We start from the raw sequence: 21,885 nt of genomic DNA on the forward strand, positions 1-21,885 counted from the left end.
ATGGCGCTTTAGAGAAAAATTTGTAGTTTGGAATCAGTAGTTCTTTGACTGCTATTTCTAAATTTTCAGTATGTTGGAGAAGCAACTCAATTGCTAATCCCTGTATATTTATGATGATATATATATATATATATATATATATATATATATGTATGTATGTATGTATGTATATATATATATATATATATATATATATATATATATATATATATATATATATATATATATATATATATACACATATATATACGGTTGGTTGATGGTTACATAATGCATATTACATAATCACCACTCATTGTCAGATCTTCAGAATTGTGTAATTATTAAACATAATATTGTCGAAGTTAAAACGTGGCACTAATCACCATCGTGATATCTACTGGCACCAGTACTATGCTTAATAATTACATGCCTCTGATGATTTGATAAAGTGAAGATTGTGTAATTTGTATTATGTAACCAATAATCACTTTATGTTAAGGAAACGTACGTAAGGTCATTAAGCAAATGTTTTATACGCTATTTCTCATGTTTCTTTCTTTACCTCTAAGTCTACTCTGAGTATATCTAACCCAGATTTAATAACAAAAGATGAAATAACAGTACGTGAACTGAAGTACATACGGATTTCTTAACACTCATTTGTCAAGCACGTTAAGGTTTAAATTGAACAGTGCGAATCTATGTGTATGTGTGTATTTTGTAACGTAATAGAATTACCAAAACTATTTTAGATAATTACTCTCCAATACAAACATTATACAGCGATAATAATTCTTGAGAATCCAACAGACTTGATCTTAACCTAGCTTTTCTGTGTACCTGTCACTACCTCTATTTTATACTTTCTCATAAATCCTGTGATTCCTCGTAATTTATCACGAATCACCGTTGTGTGATAAAAGCTGCTAGAGCCTGAAGTATGTATGTGTGTGTATGTGCGTGCATGTGTGTGCATGTGTGTGAGTATATGTGTGTGCGTGCGTGTGTGACATTATCATAAAAATACACATTTTATTATATTTTAATCTAAATGTTGTTTTCATTGTTAATTTTAAACGCTGTCTTTGCTCAAAGTCGACAGCTCTGTATCTGAAGCTTTCATTCACCGTGATCTCTTCCACTCCTACTTCCTGTTTCCATCAATAAATTTTAATTTTTTGTTACTTCTGCCCGCCAGAGCAGTTATAATTTTAAAGGTATGAAGGAAAAATTCTTCACACATAGCAACGAGAACAAATCAGAGTGCTTTCAACTTTCGCTCTTATATCAATTTTGGGTTTTCTTGTGTTTCAAAGTTATTGTGTATTTTAAAGTTATTTCCTTATTTATTAAAGTGCTTTCTTTAAAATTTAAAGAAAGGGTCATAGACAGACAGACAGACAGACAGATAGATAGACAGACAGACAGACAGACAGACAGATAGATAGATAGATAGATAGATAGATAGATAGATAGATAGATAGATAGATAGATAGATAGATCTAAAATTTAAATTGCACTACAAATTATCCATATTTAGAACTCCATTTGGTGTATGTGTGTGGTGCATTTAATAGTTTTTACACATTTATAAGAAGAATCAGAATTTATAAAACGGCGAGTTTACTTTCGAAGATTTTTACTATATGTTAAAAATATTTCATTCAAATCTTTCCGATAATAATTGCTGTACCAACATTGTCATGAAAGTGAAAGTTATATTAGCGGGCAGAAATGGCAAAAAAGAATTGATCTAAGTTTAATAACGGTGGCAGAAAGTAGTTGTGGTGATGACAGCACTGACTGAAATCTGCAGAGAGTGGGTTGTGAGCAAAGATGATGCTTCAAATTAATAAATGGAAGCGTTTTTACTGAAATATATTAAAATTTGAATTTTTAAGATTTTTCTATTGTTTAACATTGACTTGTTAGGAGCTTTTGTCTCATATACAGGTATACTTACATAACGATCACTATGTGTTGGATTCCAGATAAAGATGTCTTATGTGTTTATTCTTTTGATATTATTCCTTCAGAAATCATTATGATAAAGGTCGAAGATAAATTTAAAGAATGTTTCAGAGATTAGCTATCAACAAGACATTAGGAAATCTGATTCGTATTGTTTTATTTCCTTCTCCAGGAAACCGTTGTGGTAGAACTTGAAGAACAGAGCCGAAGAATTAAAGAAGAAGCAATAAAATGTAACGCTGAATTGAAGAATTCAACAGATCGAAGTGAAGAATTTCTGAATGGAAGTAAGAACAGTATTATTATACCTATTTCGGTTTGCTGCACGCCAATAAATGTTCTGTTGTTATTCTTTGTAGGGAGAACTGATAATGCTATAATCATTATTAGTAGAATAATGCTAAGCATTTTCTTCACAACTTCATATTTTTCTCATATGCGATTTTATAAAAGGTAATTTTGATTAATACTACACTACTTCAAGGCGGTGAGCTGGTAGAAACGTTAGCACGCCGGGCGAAATGCTTAGCGGTATTTCGTCCGCCGTTACGTTCTAAGTTCAAATTCCGCCGTGGTTGACTTTGCCGTTCATCCTTTCGGGATCGATAAATTAAGTACCAGTTACGCACTGAGGTCGATCTAATCGACTTAATCCCTTTGGCTGTCCTTGTTTGTCCTCTCTATGTTTAGCCCCTTGTGGGTAATAATGAAATAAGAAATTTTAGCGCAGCGAGTGAAGTATTTAACGACATTTTGTCCGCCTTTAGGTTCTGAGTTCAAATCCCGCCGAGGTTGATTTTTCCTTTCATTTTTTCGGGGTCGATAAAATAAATGCCAATCGAGCACTAGGGTCGGCGTAGTCGATTTACCCTTTCTAAAATTGCTGGCCTCGTGCCAAAAATAAAATCATTATTTGATTTGTTGTATCTGTTGTCTCCTTGATATGTCTATTGAATGTCCCTTTGCGCTGTTGAAGGTGACTTAATCAAAATGAAGCATTGGAGCATGATCCCATGATCTTTGTTCATAGAGGCAATGTAGGTTTGGGAACGCTTGTATGCAGGAGGTTCAAAAAGTGTGAAGGGTGGTATCGTCTGCATAAGCTTGAAGCTCGTCCAAATAACGACATGAGTTTGTGTTCCACGAACTAAGTCGTTAATGTTATTGATAAATTCCAATATATGGCTACTAATTAGCATCCCCTTAAAGTGTGACATGTTATGCCCCGTAAAGAAACCTAAATATTCCGAAAACTGGGTGTAGAGTATTGTTAATCAGAAGTAATCTCTCCAGGTTAATGTTCACACATTTTCAATTCCAGATTTAAAACTATTTCAATCCGTTTAAATCTTTGGTGTCATTGAGAAAAGCACACAATATCTCACTGATTCATTTTAATTCTGCTTCCAACGCCATATAGAAACCCTCGCTAATGTTTAAAACACAGATGTTATTTATACAATCATACTTCATAAACAAATGAATTTCTTTTGACAACTAATCCCTGAAAATTTCTTTAATATTTACAATTCAGTCCTAAACAGAAAGATTTATGTAGTCAATATCTTAAGTCTTTTTCCTATATCAAAAATAAATAATGTAATAGAAGTTTCGCCATCTTTAGAATTTTCAATGCGAACTGTTATGAGTGGCTTTCTGTAAATACAGGAGTGGAAAACAATCGATTGAATCAGCTCCCAGTATATTATTTGTTCCTTTTGTTGAACACGAGCGGGTAAAATGCGGACGAAATCCTTAGCGGTATTTCGTCTGCTGCTACATACTGAGTTCAAACTCCGCCGAAGTCAATTTTGCCTGTCATCCTTTCAGGGTCGATACATTAAGTACCAGTCAAGTACAAGGGTCGATGTGATCGATTGTCCCCTCCCCACAAAAATCCAGGCCTTATACCTATAGTAAAAAGGATTATTATTATTATTATTGTTGTTGTTGCTGCTGTTGTTCTTATAGATAAATAAATATGCATGCATATAAGTATTACGTACATGTGTATATTCATGTGTGTTTGTGAATGCGTATGCCTATGTGCCTGCATACGAATGTATCTTTCCCTGGTGTATATCGGTGAATAATACAAACATCGGCAAAAAAAAACCGAAAGACCAGAGCTTTTCACACGAAGTCCTTTGCTACATTTGTTTAGCAACAAGATACAGACTCCTTGTTTTCGCTCCAGCCATCAGAAATGCACGGAACCGGTTAGAAAATTGTAATAAATGATGCAATAGTTCACCACTTGCTATATAAAATAACTGAGTGATATATATTCCTCAACTTACTTTGTCTACTGCTCTTACAATCCGGCAATCATCCGACATTTTTCAAAAGTATTTCCGCAATAGTATGTCTTTTTGTTATAAAATAGAAACTTATTAACGCAATGCTAAAAGAAAAATCAAATGACACCAGAACGGCGTATAATATACGTTACACAAAGTAGCAATAAAATCTAACTGAAAATCGAACGACTATTAGTCTATAACTATCGTTTAATAAAACTGAACATTTTGTATATTTTTAAAGTTTGTAAAAATCTGATTATACAGAAGTTCGTCCAAGTTTATGCTGTTGTTTTGGTTGCTGTTTATTGCACTGAAGTAATCAGGAGACGACATAAAATCGATGAACATTGAAAATGTTTTATTTACGAAGACTTTATGAAGACGTCTTGTTTCACGAATAATTGACTGACTATCTTTGACTTGTTCGTCACACAGATTGAAAATAACTCTACACACACACAGACACACACACATGTGAAAGACAAACATAGCCTTATATAAATGTGTGCGTACATATATGTAAATATGTGTGAGTGTGTAATATATATATATATATATATATATATATATATATATATATATATGTATGTATGTATGTATGTATGTACGAGGGATGCTCATTAAAGATTTCCCCTGACCCACTTCCCAAGGATTGAGATAAATGAAACTTGGCACAATTATTAGACCTCTACATAGCTACCACCAATAGTGACACACTTCTCCCGTCGCTTTATGCAGCTATGAAGACCTCGGAATAAGTTCACCATAATCCGAAAAGTGCTTTCCCTTCAAAAAAGATTTCATGTTTGGAAAGAGATGGAAATCAGACGGTGCGAGGTCGGAGGAGTAAGGGTGATGAGGAAGGATTTCATAGCCGCAGAAGCGTGCTTTCATCTGGGCAACATGCGTATTGTGAACTAGAGCATTGTCTTTGAAGAGGCGAATTGTTTTGGTCAGCATATCACGCCTCTCTGCTATGATGGCGTCCCGAAATTTCTGCAGCAGAGAAGCATATGCTCTGTTAATTGTGATGCCCTTTGCAGAAATAGTCCTCCTCGTTTTCAAAACAGCCTGGGAGTAATTGATTCGTTCCTACTTCTGAGAAGGCGTGAGCATCCGGGTAATCCACCGTGCAGACAACATCGGCATGTGCAAATGGTCGTGAATGATTTTTTCCACGAACCTTACACTTATCTTCACTTCTTGGGCTAGTTTCCTAAAACGTTATGCAGCGATCTTCCAAAATGGCGGTTTCCACTTTATAGATGGTGTCACCATCAGTGGCTGGATGTGGTCGTCCAGGAATAGGCGCAGTTTCCACCGATGTCCGTCAACATTTGAACTGGTGATACCAGTGTTTGACTACGTCTTATGATGGTGCATCGTCATCATAAACTTCTTTCATCTTGTCGAAAGTCCCTTTTGGTGTACGACCTTTCAAGTACGACCTGATCACTGATCTGCATTCAACTGCCTCCATTATAACACCTTAGTCCACTTCAGCAGCCGTAAAAGACAAACGAACACTAGTGGAATAGTGGAAAACTGCAATTTACAATGTGACTTGTAGAGACATGTATTATTATACCTGTACAAGTTCCGTTTCCTGCAATAACCGGAAGTGGGTCAGGGGAAATCTTTAATGAACACCCCACGTATGTATGTATATTACAGGACTCAATAAAGTCAGGACAGGGTAGTGTATTATTTTATACATAATAACAAAAAGGCTCGATCTACCTGCTGAAGATTGGAAACTAGTAACTCTGAGTACTGGAAATTGGAGCCTCATGCTGAAAAGTTAATCTCTACAGATTTTTTTCTCTCTCCGTTTTTTCGTTCCCTTTCCATTTTTTCCCTCTCAGTCCTTTCTGTCGAAGAGCGTATGCTCGAAACGTCAAAGAATTTTCCATTCTTCCCGAGTGTCAAACTAATACAAATGCTTGCTGCTCCTTTACCTGCCTTTGTCTTTTGTTTTCTGTAAATCTGAACTATATATATATATATATATATATATATATATATATATATATATATATATATATATATATATATATATAATACAAATAATAAGAAAATGGAGAAAAACATAGATTAGCCAATACATAGATAAGACCACATTTAAAGCTTGTTTATTGATACAAAGCAAGACATAACATGTCCGTTTGAATATGACTTACTTTCAGGTGTCCTTTACACCAAGTGCATAGAAAATATATTCTCTTACGCCTAAAAATTGCAGCCGACCCACGGACTAACAACACACATACCTCGTGTATATGAGTTTTTGCTAAGAGAGAGAGAGAGAGAGAGAGAGAGAGCGAGAGAGAGAGAGAGATTAATATATGAATTGGTAATGATTAGTGATCTTATGTAAATAAGAAACTCTAGGGATATAACGAAATTTTGATAGGTGCCCCACTATGGTCCCACGCGGATGGCTGATATAAGTAGAAGAGTAATTTAACAGTATGGAGGATATATAGAACATTGACCGATCTTGAACTTCCCAATCACATGCTTTCGTGATCGGTTCCACTGCGTAGCACCTTGAACAAGTGTCTTCTACGATAGCACTAGACCGTTTAGTTTGTGGGTTTAGTAGAAAAAAGCCCTTTGTATATATTTGTGTGTGTGTGTCTGTTTGCATGTATGTATGTTTGTATGCGTGTATGTATTTATGCACGAATATATGCATCAATGTGTGAATGTATATGTGTGTGTTTGTATCTCCTTGTCTTGATATTGCGTGATTATAAATGAATGACATTCATTTCCAATATTCTGCGAAAACATGCCTGGCAATGGGGAAGTATTACATTACTTTCTTATAGGTAAAGTTTGCTGAAAGTAAAGGCATCTGACTGTAGAAGATCTGCTTTAAATGATTCTGACCGACTCATGCAGGCATAGAAAAGTGGACGTTAAAACGATGATGATGACGATACTCTTACTGCAACAATACGAACCAAAGAGAGAAACTCTACGTAACTTCTCAACATGCCAGAAAGAGCAGCCACTCATGTTCCTAATCACACCCTATGGTCACGCTATTGGATAATTTAGATTATGGTAAACTATGTCTCAAAGTAGAACTGGAAAGGTATATCTGGAACGCTTTTGGCCGTAGATCTCATCAATTAGAGCCAACTTGAGTCAAAACAAGATACCAGCAACAACAATAACAGTAACAACAAAAGCAACTACAATACCAGCAACAATAACCCAGCCTTTCAAGAGTATAAAGAGGATTAAAGCATTTATACAGCCCATCTTTCCTTTTAACAGTTTAAGAAGATAGAAATATCGTGTAATTGACGAGGAGACAATTTCAGATCTGTAACGTAAAAAACATGTAGTAAGGATGATGAGTTGTAATGAAAATATGGAAACAATAATGCTCAAAAATCTTTTTTACAAGCATAATATTCATAATATATATTATTAGCGTCATGAGGGCTTGTATGTTTTGAAGGACGTCAATACCAGAATCGTCTTCCCTTAAGTGACACTAGCAAGTGAGAACGAGGACAAGATTCTGGTAGAGAATGCAGGCCCAAATATCTTCCCATCATATTAATATTCAGTCAATACCTAGTGACTCTAGTGGTTGACGTGTATGCACATCTTTTCAAAAAAGATTTGCATAGGTGAACTTCACTGCATTCGTTCAACCTGCTGCAGACAGCAACCAAATCTTCCTTAAATCATACCCTACCGGCTAAAAACCTGGAATAACATGTCGAATAATGTAGTCTTGGATGCAATGCCTGAAAATAAAATGAATGCGATGGTCATTGTTGAAATACTTTTGATCAAAGTTATTTTCCTTCAGAGTTCACATGGTTTTCTTCCTTCAAATTTCAGTCACGAAGCTTTGAGTAATCTTAGGTTATGATAGAAGATACTTTGCCAAAGGCATCATACAGTAATTGTTCAGAATAACTTTTACCAAGAACATTGTATAACAGACATGATTCTTAAATAATTCCAGTAATAGCGAATTGTATAACTAAAATACAAAGGTACAGCAGATATGGCAGTGTGGTTAAGAAGTTCGCTTCGCAACCATTTACTTTCGGCAAATTGGACAAGTCTCTTCCACTATAGTTCCGAGCTTACCAAAGCATTATGAGCGAGTTTGGTAGACAGAAATTGCATAGAAGCCCCACATGTGCGGACCTATTTTTTGCACACACACACACACACACACACACACACACACACCCCGCCACTACTTGACAACAATAGTTGGTCTGTTTATGTCCCTGTAACTTAGCGGCTCGGTAAAAGAACACGAGAGAAAGTACTAGATTTTTTAAAATATATAAGTATCGGGATCAAATAGTAAACCCCTCAAGATGGTGCCTCAGTATGGCTGCAGTTCGATGACTGAAACAAAGTAAAAGAATTAAGAAAGAATAAAGAAAATATTTTAGAGATATTTTTCATTCTTGGTTTTTGTGATGACTTAGACAAAAACATTAACAATGGTTAATCGTTTTCGAAATAAAGTTCATCGACACAACCAGGTCCAGGAAAACCTTCATTACCTAGCAGTATTCCAGTGAATTAATACTTTAATATAATGAATACAATAGCTCCTAATGAAACTTAAATGATTTTTCAAAATGTCTGACTCATTCAAACAAATCTGAATACTATTCGCCTTCTGGTTGAGAAATAACAGCAACAATAACAATAACAGCAACAAATTAACATGTTATGCATTATACAGTAAAGAATAACACGTAAAAGTTGTATGGTATCTCATTTCGGAATATTTTATACTTTTCAAATATCTATAATGAGAAAAAAAAACAAATAAAATAATATTAATACATTTATCACGAAGCATTTTTACCAAATACTGGGGTGTAAAATATGTTATTTACATATAATGTGCAAATAGTATATTTATTCTTAAAATCATGTTAACTAATCAAGGAATAAATTATACAATACAGTAATTATACAGTAAGAAATTATACAATACAAAATATTTAGTGTTTATAATTATTCATATTTTAAAAATTTAACTTCATGCATAAAGTAAATTCCTGTTTAATTCATATATGGTCTTAGTGATGAAATAATTCAGGCGCCAAGTCAGCAACTTAAGGGAAAAGTTAGCCCCAAATAAAAAAACTAATAAAATATTGGCCCCAATATTTTATTGGTCTTTTTATTGAATCTGGAAGGAGAAAGGGAAAAGTTAAGATTTGAACTTAGGATGTAAAGAGCCGGGACAGACGTCGTTAGACGCCTTGTTCGACGCTCTAACGATTCCGACCAACCACCGCTCTTGGTGACGAATAATAATATGGTGACGATATAATGAGAATTAACAACAAATATATTGGGCTTCCCATAAGAAAACCAATATGTGGTGTGTTTCACGTGGCAAACAAAGTATATTTAGCTCTAATTCGCAAAAAGTTTGTAGTCTGTACGTCTCAACAAGGAATTATCACAATCTATAGGAATACGCCACAATAGCTCCTATTCGCAAGAAAAATAGCCTTGATGAATAAGCTTGTGTTAGAGTTAGGAAGGCGCATCTTTTGAAGTGAGTATATTTATTAAATGTAAGTCTATATATTAGTAACTAGAGAAAGTATGTATACTTGTTATTCTTCGTAATTAACAGTTATTTCAAATTTTCCGAAAGCCTGGACTGACATGAAAGTTTTCAACTAACACTAATAGTATTCTTTAAACTACGAAATTCAATAACCACGATAGTTTTACGTATTCTGGAGACCCCGATCAACCCTAACTCAAGTTTATTGACCACATACAAAAATAAATTTTTCATCCACACCGAATGTCTAGACCGAATAAATACTGGTCTTAATTTAGGTACTATTTCAAGGTGACGAGCTGGCGGAATCGCTAAGATCATCGTAAAAATGCCTTACGGTATTCTCCCGACTCTTAAAGTACGAGATAAGTACTGGTGTCCATAGAATTTCGGTCTTTGGGCCTATATTATAGAGAATTTAGGTGCTAGTAGTCCTGCGGTGAAGGGAGATAATGGAACATGTCCGTTTGCCCAGCTGCACGTTTGTAATGGTAAATTTGCACATAAGCAGCTTGAGTTATTGTCGCTTCTATTTCAAACGATGGCGATGCATCCATTTCCCTGCTTATTTTGAAGCTTGACCAATTTTGGGCTAACAAATAAACCTGCGATTGATGGATGTGCACTCTTTGTATGAAGTTGTCGTACTCTGATGCATGTGGATTCCTACAAGATGTGTGTGTCTGTCTGTTTGTGTGTCTGTCTAACTGTCTGTGTGCATTTAAGAAGATTTCAGACGTTTTCAGGAAACACATTTATTAATTTCAAAGAAATACAATTTCTAATTTCCTATAAAATAAGATTCTCTAACTTCAATGAAATTGTTGTAGTGTCCCACCCACTTCGTAAAGGACTCCTGGTTGCTCTCCAATGTGAATGCGTCCAAGAATCTTCTCATAGCCTCCTTCATCTTCAAAGCGACTACTCCTGAGGTGCTCCTTCGGCTTGAGGAACAACGAAGAGTCATAGGGAGCGAGATCTGGACTGTAGGGAGGTTGAGGGACAGTTTTGCCCATATCTGTCAATTAGTTTGTTACCAGGATACTCGTCATTAAACTCGCTGGCAACAAACTTTGCACAAATTTTGCGCATGCTCAGATCTTCATGAATAATTCTGAGTATAGTTACCACACCAACTCCAAACTGAATGCTTATTACCCTAAGAGATACAAATTTTCATCCAGAAAATTGCGAATTTTCTTCACCAGCATTGATGTTCTGACTTTCTTCCCCGCCCCACATACACACTTTTTATCACATTTGCCTCCTCTCCTGTCCATGAACCTCTTATGTCTGCGAAAAAGCTTACCCATAAGCTGTCTAGAACATTTCATAAGTTTCTCTAGCGCGTTTGCCCAGTTCTACACTGAACACTATTGCTTTCCGAGTTTTCAAACGTGACTACATCCCGAAACCTAGTCGGTTGTAACAAGCAGTGCTTAGTAAGGTGTTCAAAGTGATGTTACAGGCGTCTCCTTCAATATGGAATAGTAAAAGTTGGCATGTCAGCTTATTAGATGTGTAGTAACGATATACTAAAATTACAAAAATCTACATTTATAAGTGTCTCTCTAAGAAAAGTCTCAAAACTTTTAGAATGTATCTCATTTACATATATTTATATAGAGAGAGAAAGGGAGGAGGAGGTGTATATTTATCATGAAAATAGGCAGACAGAAATAACCAATGGCATATATTTGAACAACGTAAACAAAGATATATAGAATGCGACACATTGTCAATTCTTGATTTACTGAAATTATGTTCGCGTCATTTGGTGATAATTCAGAACAATTTTAAATGAGAAACGCAAATAATATTGCAAATCAAAAATTCTCCAAAAATGACTTATGAATTAAACGACTATCCGAAGACAAGAGGACGACTGTGTACACGTGTTTCTGTCTTAGTAGGCGTCGTTAACACGGCATTTCCCCACCAATTTGTAGCATAACTAGACGCTCAAACATACACAAAAATGTGTGTGCGCGTACAAGTGTATGTATGAGTCTGAATGTAAATTTGTATGTGCATGCATATCTGTGTATATGTATATACAAATGTTTATATGTATATGATTATATTCACGTATGCAATTTCTTCCCTTCTCTCCCACTCTCATGTATAAATATATAGTCTCTCCTTGAATTAGGTGTTTGTTACTGGATGGGTCATTACCGTCACTACGCATGAATATATATATACACACATATTGTCTGTGTTTGTATATATATACACACACACAAGCAACAGTGTGGTTTCTAAAATATTACGCAGTGTTGAGTCACTCCTGACAGTCAAAATCTTCTATGTCTGAAATGCTAACCAGCTGTTGTGAATGTAATAGCTGACAGAAGTCTATTTGTAGCCACTCTCCTTCAATGACACGGAAAATCAAATTATAAGCAATACATCATTGAAAATCTATAAAGCTGGAATGTCTATATACAAGCATGCATACACGTATACAACGTATATACATTATATATATATATATATATATATGCGTGCATGTGAGCGTAAATATGTTTACACACATATATAATGATAGAGACAGAAAATGTAATATACGAGAAACTTTATTGCTCTCAACTATCGTTTCAGCCTATCCTGCATCGATCCCTCGCAGCTAGGATAGTGTGCAACTGGTTGTGATGCATCGCTCGATGCAGAAGTGTCTCGTCAGGTGATGTTATGAGTGGTACATCGTTAAATAAACCCTGTTTCGTTCAGTTCTAATACACTATACTGTCAGTGACCGTAGGTTTAAGCCATATATATATATATATATATATATATATATATATATATATATGAATATGTGCATGTACTGGGTTGACCTTAAAGTCCGCTCGGTTTTTTTAACGAAAAAAAGGCACAAGTTTTGAAAACAAAGCGATTTATTCAATCATTGATATATTTACCGTTTCGTTCCGGTATTTTCTGCCATCTGGTGGGCAGATCCTTCATTGTTTTCTCAAAGAATTTCTTCTTTTTGCTGTCTAAAAAAGGCTTCCGTGGAAATGTTTACCTCTTCTTCAGAGTTGAAGGCCTGTCCATCAATGGATTTTCAAGAAACCGAAACAGGAGTTGCTTGAAGTTTAAAGGTGACATAACCGAAAAGATTTTTTGACCAACTGAATATATATACAAAATAGATATATATAACTATATACATGTATTGTGTGCACGTGTGATGCCTCTCTCTCTCTCTCTCTCTCTCTCTCTCTCTCTCTCTCTGTGTGCGTGCGCGTGTGTGTGTGTGTAAAATATGTGTGTTTGTGTGGCTGTGTAGCTAAGTAATTGCGAAATAAAGGAGTTTCGAGTTGGAATCTACTGTGTGTCATCCTTGGACAAGTTTCTAATACCAAAATTACCGAACTCGCTGCTCGACCCTATATTTTGTGAATGTATTCGGCGAGATGGAATTTGTATGAATTGGGGAGCAAGATCATCAGATAAATTGTTCGTGTAATTCCAAAGTCCAGCCTTGGTACACAGTGAGTGAGTATAACGTCAAATATACATTGAGATTTTAGATGTAGATAGCTCAAGGTGGTGAGCTGAAAGAAATCGTTGCCGCACCGAACGAAACTGCCTTGCAGCATCTTTTTTTTCTTTAGCTTTAAGTTATGAGTTCAAATGCCACCGGGATCGACTTTTCTTAACATCCTTTCGTATCAATAAAATAAGTCCAGATTGAGCACTGGGGGGGGTTGATATAATCGACTAGCACTCTCCCACAAATTTTCAGGCTTTGTACATGTAGTAGAAAGTCTACAGCAGAAACGAATATGTAGATAGTTCGGTCGAACAAACAATTGTAGAAACTATCGTTGACAGTGACGGAGGATCCACTTTATATTACGAAACCATTACGTTAAAAAATGATTTCGAAGTGTCTACGTTTTCTGGCAATGAATATCAATTTCATTTCTTGTTCATTTTGTTCTTCTTGCATTATTTCTTTATATTTCTCTCTCTATCTCTATCTCTATCTCTATCTCTCTTTCTCTTCATTCCTTCGCTTATTTGTATCTTTCTTTATATTTTATTAAGTTGATTCTTTGCTATGTTTGATTACTCTTTTCTTTCTGCCTTCCAATCAGGTTACTGTCCAGGGATATGGGATGGAATATTATGTTGGCCAGACACTGAGGCTGGAACGCTGGCGAATTTGCTATGTCCTGCCTATGTTAACAAATTTAATACCGACTGTAAGTACTGAAAGCTATTCTTTCCCTTTTATTATCACTCTCTACTATTTATCTGTCTATCTAACTGTCTATCTTCCTCCTCTTTATCTTCGTACACAGCCACTCACACATGCATACGTACAGAAACGTATACATGCATACACACACACATACACCCCAACCCCTCACACACACACACACACACACACACACACACACACACACACACATATATATATATATATATATATATATATATATATATATATATATATACACTCATAAATACTTCTATATAGAAATTAATACATACATATATATCCATATATACATAAAGGAACTAAACCAAGCCAAACAAGAAAACAAAATAAAAACAGAAAGAAAGAAGAGAAAATATGTGTGCGTGTATGTATGTTTGTATATACACACACATACATACATATATATATGAGAGAGAGAGAGAGAGATATTCGCAGACATATACACTTACAGATCTTGGTTTTGTTGCTCTTTTCTCTTTCCTTTTTTTCTTTCGTCTTCTCGTTCTGTTTGAGGTCACAGAGAGAGAGAATGAGGGAGAGAGAGAGTGAGTGAGAGAGAGTGAGAGAGAGAGAGAGATTAAGAAATACACAGAGAATTGCTTTCGTTAGACTAGTATCTAAATGGCAATAAATATTTCGAATGCATGTATATTTCTATATATGATAAAAAAGAAAATATGGTGGTAAATTGGTAGAATGGTGAGAGCGCCTGACAAAATGCCTTACACTATTTACTGAATTTAAATCCCATTAAGATCAAATTTGCCCTTTCATCACTCCGGGGCCAATAAAATACAACATCAGTCAAGTACTGGTGTCGATGGCATCGACTGAAAATAAACGTTGTAAGTGAGTTAGTGAAGGCGCATGGCTCAGTGGTTAGCGCGTCGGGTTCACAATTATGAAGTAGTGAGGTCGACTCCTGGACCGGGTTGTGTGTTGTGCTCTTGAGCAAGACACTTTATTTCACGTTGCTCCAGTTCACGCATTTGTAGAAACGAGTTGAGATGTTACTGGTGCCAAGCTGTATTGGCCTTTGCTTTTCCCTTGAATAACATCGGTGTCGTGGAGAAGGAAGACTGGTATGCACTGGCAACTGCTGGCCTTCCATAAACAACCTTGATCGGACTTGTGCCTCGTTGAGGAACTTTCTATGTGCAATCTCATGGCCATTCATGACCGGAAGAAGTCTTTTACCTGAATTAAAAACAATATATAATTGAATTAATGGCGGACAACCAAAAGACAAAGATATTTATACACACACACACACACACACACACACACACACACACACACACACACACACACACATATATATATATATATATATATATATATATATATATATATATATATATATATATATATATATATATATATATATATATATATACATATATATATATGTATATATACATATATAAAATTATAAGATCCATGGATCTAAGTGTACGAAGTTTTTCCTTCGATAAGTAGTTATTACATCCGAGGATTTACTAGCGACAAAACCTATGTAACCTGGATTTTACCTGCTCCACTCCTTCAATTTGGATACAGATAGAAAGATAGATAGATAGAGTTAAACGCAGTTGTTATTCAAATTCTTTTACTTCCGACATATGTTTCGTGCAACATCTATATTCCGTGCAACATCTATATTGCTCGCTGTGCCTGTGAAATACTGTATCCCTGTCGTAAGGCTTTATTTCCACACACGCCAGCATAATTTAATTCGTCCTTGGTCGAAAGACACCTGTTGTTATGGCCTGTTATTTGTATTTTGTAACATTCTCCGGGGGTTTTTTTTCGTCCTTGTTTTCGTATGCATTCGCTGCTTTCTTTCAAGGAATCTAATGCTCTTAGCTTAGTTTTTCCTTTGGGTTGGCCAGATTGGAACAATCTTGAGGATAACCAGCCGTAATTGCAAAGATAATCTGGAATTTGACTGAGGAAAGAAAACTCCGAACAACCCGTCCTTGTTTTCTTTGTATCGTCTATCTGGATGTTTTGTTGTCCCTTTTTTGTATCACCTGACTGTCTGGATGCGCTCGTGTCCCATTTTGTATATATATATATATATATATATATATATATATATATATATATATACAAGAAGCACAACCCTGTCACTTCCTCCAATAATAATACACATTGCACACCACACCATCACAACGCAACGATATGAGATCTCACCCAGATCGAGAATACAGGCCAAGAAGAATCCATCAAAACAATGAACTACCAACAAAAACTCATAGGCTCAAACGACACAATAATCCAACTGCTCATAACACAGTAAATTGTTCTAATCCTGTACAACACACTAGGTCAAATAAGCCAAACAACAGATATGAGAATCATGATGTCCTCTAGTACAACCCAGTTTTCGGTTCGCAGGATTCAACCAAGATCGATGGAAAATTTTTTGCCGCTTTAGAGAAATGGTTCCCTAAATCTAATAAATATCATGCTACTTTAATCGGTACACTGTAAAGTTATCCTACGCTAACTCTACAAATTTATAGCAGCATATGCACCGCATAAACTATAGTAAAATGCGACAACAGTTCAATAACCTACTTATTGGATCTAGCAAACATACACATCTTAATACAAAGGAAGGAGATGTAAACCGTAATGAAAGCATCAAATACGGCCAAATTATGATAGTAGAAATGATTATGATATAGCTAAGACAGTAAAAACGTCGGAAAATGAAGTCAGAACTGCCATACATACAAATATAATAAATTCTCATGCAGAGAAAATTCAAAATGCCTATTGATGAACCTCTGTATGAGTACAAATCTTGTATATAAATGTACCGTGCACTCAAGGGGAGGGCCGTATGCTGATTCATTCAAGAATTGTTATCGCACCCATGTCGCCAGATTCAAGGGGATCAATAAGAGACATTCAACATCTTTGGCCGATTTTATATGGCGACTGAAAGAAGATAAAATTAAGTATGACATAACTTGGTCCATAGTAAAGCACACAAAACCATATATCATTTCCAGAAGATGCCGACTCAGCTCCGAGGAATCCCTGTCTATTCTGTGGACCAATGAGAAGATCATTACTAGAATTTCTGAAAGACTCTCAAGATGCCTACATGCATATAAATGTACTTTCGCACAATGCAGTGGGAATGAATTTCAGTAACTGTTAGTATAACTTACTTTAAGGTATGGATGAATTAAGTTTAACTTTAACCTCCCCATTCTCATAAACACCAAGTAACTGTTTAACTCGCTATGTGAACGTATATGCACTAAACCACATGTTTGCGTATGATTACACCTATGTGGATGCTTGTAATACTTGTATTAGCGAGTGTACATGTGCCATACAACTTACGCGAGGGCGTTTATATATCCATATCCGTTAACGATTATTTTTAATACTTTTCTCGCTGTATTGTGTGTTAATTTCTTTCCTGCATCTGTTTTTTGTTTGCATCTGTTATTCTATTATTGATCTTCTATATAAATGAAGATATAGCCTTTAATTTTGTGCTTTTCTTTACACGAAATGAGAAGATACATTGCGGAATTGTTATTTTAACTAGTTATATCTATTTATCAACCGAATAGACACATCTGCACCGTCAGATGATCCTGAACCATTTGTTAAGTATTCCACCCGTGAGGGATCGAAGCCAAATCTGTCGAAACAGTTGTTGTGATTCATAAAATTCTTGTCTCTTCCATCTTCTGACTTTCGTTTACCATATATATATATATATATATATATACGACAGACAGACAGACAGACAGACAGATAAATAGATAGATAGATAGATTGATAGATAGATAGATAGATAGATAGATACATTTCTTTTATTAGCCACACAGGGCTCAACGAAGATGGGACAAATACAATGTAGAGCTTTTCTTTTTGGGAGGAGGAAAAAAAAAGGGGGGGTCGATCAAACGGGATCGTAGGAAGGAAAAGGGGGTAGTTCGATCAAAAGGGATCAAAAAAAAAAAAAAAAAGGCCGATCAATAGGGATCGTGTATCACACAGTAATGTTCTCGTGTAAAAGGAGGGGAGGACAGTTTAGGTTTGGCCGTGGAAAGAAAAGTCTACGGAAAAGACCACGGTAACCTTGGTCAATATTCTCATTGAAGAAACTATAACAGTAAGTGACTCTCTTTTGCCTTTTTGTTTTCTTTTTTTTTTCTTGGAATTTTTTTTTTTTTTTTTTTTTAGTTCATAGGGTTATGCTCAAGATGGCTCCGTCGTTCACACGTGCCATCCTTGCTACATTCACCCATCTTTTTTTTGAAGCATTCACTAGACAAGACTTCCCTTTCTACTCTCACCTTCCTCTTCAGGTGATACTTGAAGAAGTTGATGAGAGATTGCCCAGAGAGGAAAGTCTTTGTCTCTAGACCTTTCAGACGCGTCCACCATACACATTCTTTCGCCATAGCCACAAGTACGATGAAAATAGCTCTTCCTTCCCGTTTAAAGGAAGGAGGCGCGACAATATTCACGATAGACTCGGCTGATAGACCGACTCGTCCCACACGCGATAGCAGTTGTTCGACGTAAGCCCACAGCTCGGAAATGGTGGGACACAGTACGAGTGCGTGCAGAACGGTTTCGTCGCTCTGCCGGCATCTCGGACAGGTCGGCCCCGTGTTTCTCGAGCCATGCCTGTAGAGCTTATCCCGAACGGGTAGTGCTTCTCGATAGCACGCGTCATTCAGTATATCCCCTTTAATTTTGTTATCCAAATTCGAGTTATTTTCTCTTAGCATTTTTTAACTTTAATCATGCAAATTATTATTGGCGCAAAATGTACTACACTCTCTGTGCATGTTAAGTTGTCTAAAGCCGATAGGTGACTGATTTTTCCAAAACACGTGTATTTGGCTATCGCTTGCCTTCAAAACAAATAGCAGATGGTTCTTTTCTCAACAGTGTGTGAATTCAACATGAATTCATCCTTGTTTTCTTGAAATTATCTCCTTTTCTTATTCAACTATACACACTATCGCCGTTAGGTTCTTGTTTACTTTCTATGTCTTTCATGGCAATTTTAATAAATTAAGGATTTAAAATCTATAGCACTCTGTACTGCCGGATTGATTTTAAACTAATAGAGCATAAGGGTGTCCGTTTAGGCGACTATTTTAAACGTTGATATGACATTTGTTAATTCTGTTAAATATGTATACGATGTTGGAAATATATAAAATGTACGCTTAACATTATGTTGAGATTCAACATGAAGTATAGTCACGAGCCACGAGCCCTTGAAATCGTAAGGCCAGTTACGCCAGTTTCCATGTCACATAAGTGACCCATATCACAATACCCACTGAACAGGAGGCCAGTTTCTCGCAGGCTAACTCATTCACAGGTAAATTAATTTTAGCAACGTGAAATGAAAAGTATTGCTCAATAACACAACGCACCGCCCAGTCCGGGAATCGAAACTACGATTTTGCAAATGTGAGCGCAACGCCCTCACTACTAAGCCACGTGCATTCAAGCTGACATGATAAAGAATAAGAAAATGTCAGAAAATACTGAAACCATTATGTAACTATATAACATGTATTTTACATAATTATTTAACAGTATAGGACAGAAATATTGAAAAGTTAATTCTGTAAATTTTCGATTTCATTTACCTGTGGTAAGCGACAGGTGAGTTTAATAATGGGGAAGATGAAGGAAGAGTTAATAAATTGTCAGTATGTTCTAGCAGAGTTATGATTTTATTATTATTATTATTATTATTTTATGTTTGACTTTTGTTTTGCATTTGTACAAGTTGGATCTAAGTCTCACCCAGAGACCTCAAGAGACAACAAGTTAGAAGTTCATGTAAGTGTTATACCTAGGGTACCATATATTTGGATTTGTACAGTTCTGCTCAAGTGAATGTTTAAGAAACCATAAGAAAATTATGTGTTTGCTTTAAAATTTGAGATCACATAGACAGTATTTTACGTAGGATATGGGCAGTTCCCATGAGCACTATCTTTTGAACTTCAGCCATTTTGGGGTTTCCTGGTATCTGAGCTAGGTAGTAATCAGCCTGTTTCGCTGTCATTCCCAGGGTACCTATGACAATAGGTATTGTTTTCGTCTTCAGATTCCACATTTTGCTAATTTCTATTTCAAGATCTTTATATTTGCTCAGTTTTTGGTAGGTCTTGACAGATACGTTTATATCAATTGGGACAGTCATATCAATGAGGAGGCATGATTTTTGTCTGAAGTCTTTCAGTATGATGTCTGGCCTATTTGCGTCTATCTTTCTGTCAGTTTGAATGGTGAAGTTCCAGAGGAGTGCAATGTGATCATTTTCAAGTACTGGGGGTGGTTTGTGTTCCCACCAGTTTTTATCATGGGGCAAGTCCAGGTTTTTGCATATTACCCAGTGAATATATTGTGCAGCTCTATCATGCCTGTTGAGATACTCTGTAGGCGCAAGCAGACTGCACATGGAGACAACATGATCGATGGTCTCATTTTGTTGTTGGCATATACGACATAATGGGGAGCTGCCGTTCTTTAATATGTTGGCCTGGTAGTTTTTTGTAGGTAGGCATTGATCTTAGGCTGCTATGATAAACCTCTCTGTTTCTGATTTCAAGCCAGAGGCCATTAACCATTGGTGGGTAAGGGCTTTGTCAATATCTGCATTATTCGCTCTCTTTGGGTATTTGCCATTGAGAGGTTTTCCATGCCATTTTTCAGTCATAATATCTAAGGCAGCAATTTTTGCACGGGTTTTCAAGCGCTTAGCTTTTTCTGCAGGTGTTTCTAGTTCGTCTAATTCTTGAGTTTGTTGCAATTGGAATTCACTTAGATAGTCCTTTGCCTGTTTTGTTACTGAGTAAGATGCTTTCTTGTTTTCATGTGTTAAGACAAGTTTTAGCATCCAGTCCTCAGAGTTTTTCAGATAGGTGTCTAGGCCAATTGTGGCTACCTTCATTGATAATGCCAGCTGTAGAAGTCCTCGGCCTCCCTCTTTTCTTGGTAGATAAAGACGTTCTATATCTGCCTTAGGGTGGTGCATTCTATGCATTGTCAACAGTTTTCGTATTTTTCTGTCAACATTACATATTTCAGTAATTGACCAGTTAACGATATTGAAACTGTAAGTCACGACTGATATGGCTAGAGCATTGATCGCTTCGATCCTGTTTCTCGCGTTCAGCTCTGTCTTCAGTATTGCTCTCACCCTGCGATAACATTCTCTTCTGATCCTTTCCCTCATCACTGAGTGCTTGATATTGTCCCCTTCAATTACCCCTAGGTATTTGTAGCTCTCCGCTGGTTCTAACTCTTTTATGACATTTTGCTGGTCAAGGTTCACATTAAATGTATTTGTCATTTTTCCTTTGATAAAGGTAGCTTTTGCACATTTATCAAGGCCAAATTGCATCCTGATGCCATCACTGAATTGTTTAACAATCGCTAGTAGGCCTTTGAGTTGTTGGTCATTTTTTGCAAGGAGCTTTAAATCATCCATGTAAATGAGATGATTTATATTTTTATCAAATATTTTATAACCATACTGTGCATCATTGAGCAATTTTGAGAGCGGTATTAGGGCTAGACAGAAGAGGAGTGGTGATAGTGAGTCACCCTGGAAAATGCCACATGAAATTCTTATATCTCCAGCATTTAGAGATTCATTGTCATTGTTCAACATCAGTGTGGTTCTCCATGATCTCATACTTACAGATAAAAAGTTTCGCAGAGTAGGAGCTATTTTATACATTTCCAGACATTTCCTAATCCAGCTATGTGTTAGGCTATCAAAGGCCTTTTTA

The 21,885-nt window shown here is 36.0% G+C and overlaps 1 protein-coding gene across 15 annotated transcripts in view; it reads left to right on the forward strand.

Annotated features, from left to right (window-relative positions):
* The window catches only part of LOC106868068 (parathyroid hormone 2 receptor), a 729,233-nt gene that overhangs the window by 558,844 nt on the left and 148,504 nt on the right, over nt 1–21,885 (forward strand). For all 15 annotated transcript variants that reach the window (XM_089359396.1, XM_089359371.1, XM_089359332.1 and 12 more), the window contains 2 exons: nt 2,126–2,240; nt 13,950–14,057. In XM_089359396.1, the coding sequence (XP_089215522.1) occupies nt 2,126–2,240; nt 13,950–14,057 (223 nt within the window). The remainder of the gene's footprint in view (nt 1–2,125; nt 2,241–13,949; nt 14,058–21,885) is intronic.

The sequence above is a fragment of the Octopus bimaculoides genome, chromosome 1 (genome assembly GCF_046866305.1).
Source record: "Octopus bimaculoides isolate indiv1 chromosome 1, ASM4686630v1, whole genome shotgun sequence".
In the NCBI taxonomy this organism is placed as follows: domain Eukaryota; kingdom Metazoa; phylum Mollusca; class Cephalopoda; order Octopoda; family Octopodidae; genus Octopus; species Octopus bimaculoides.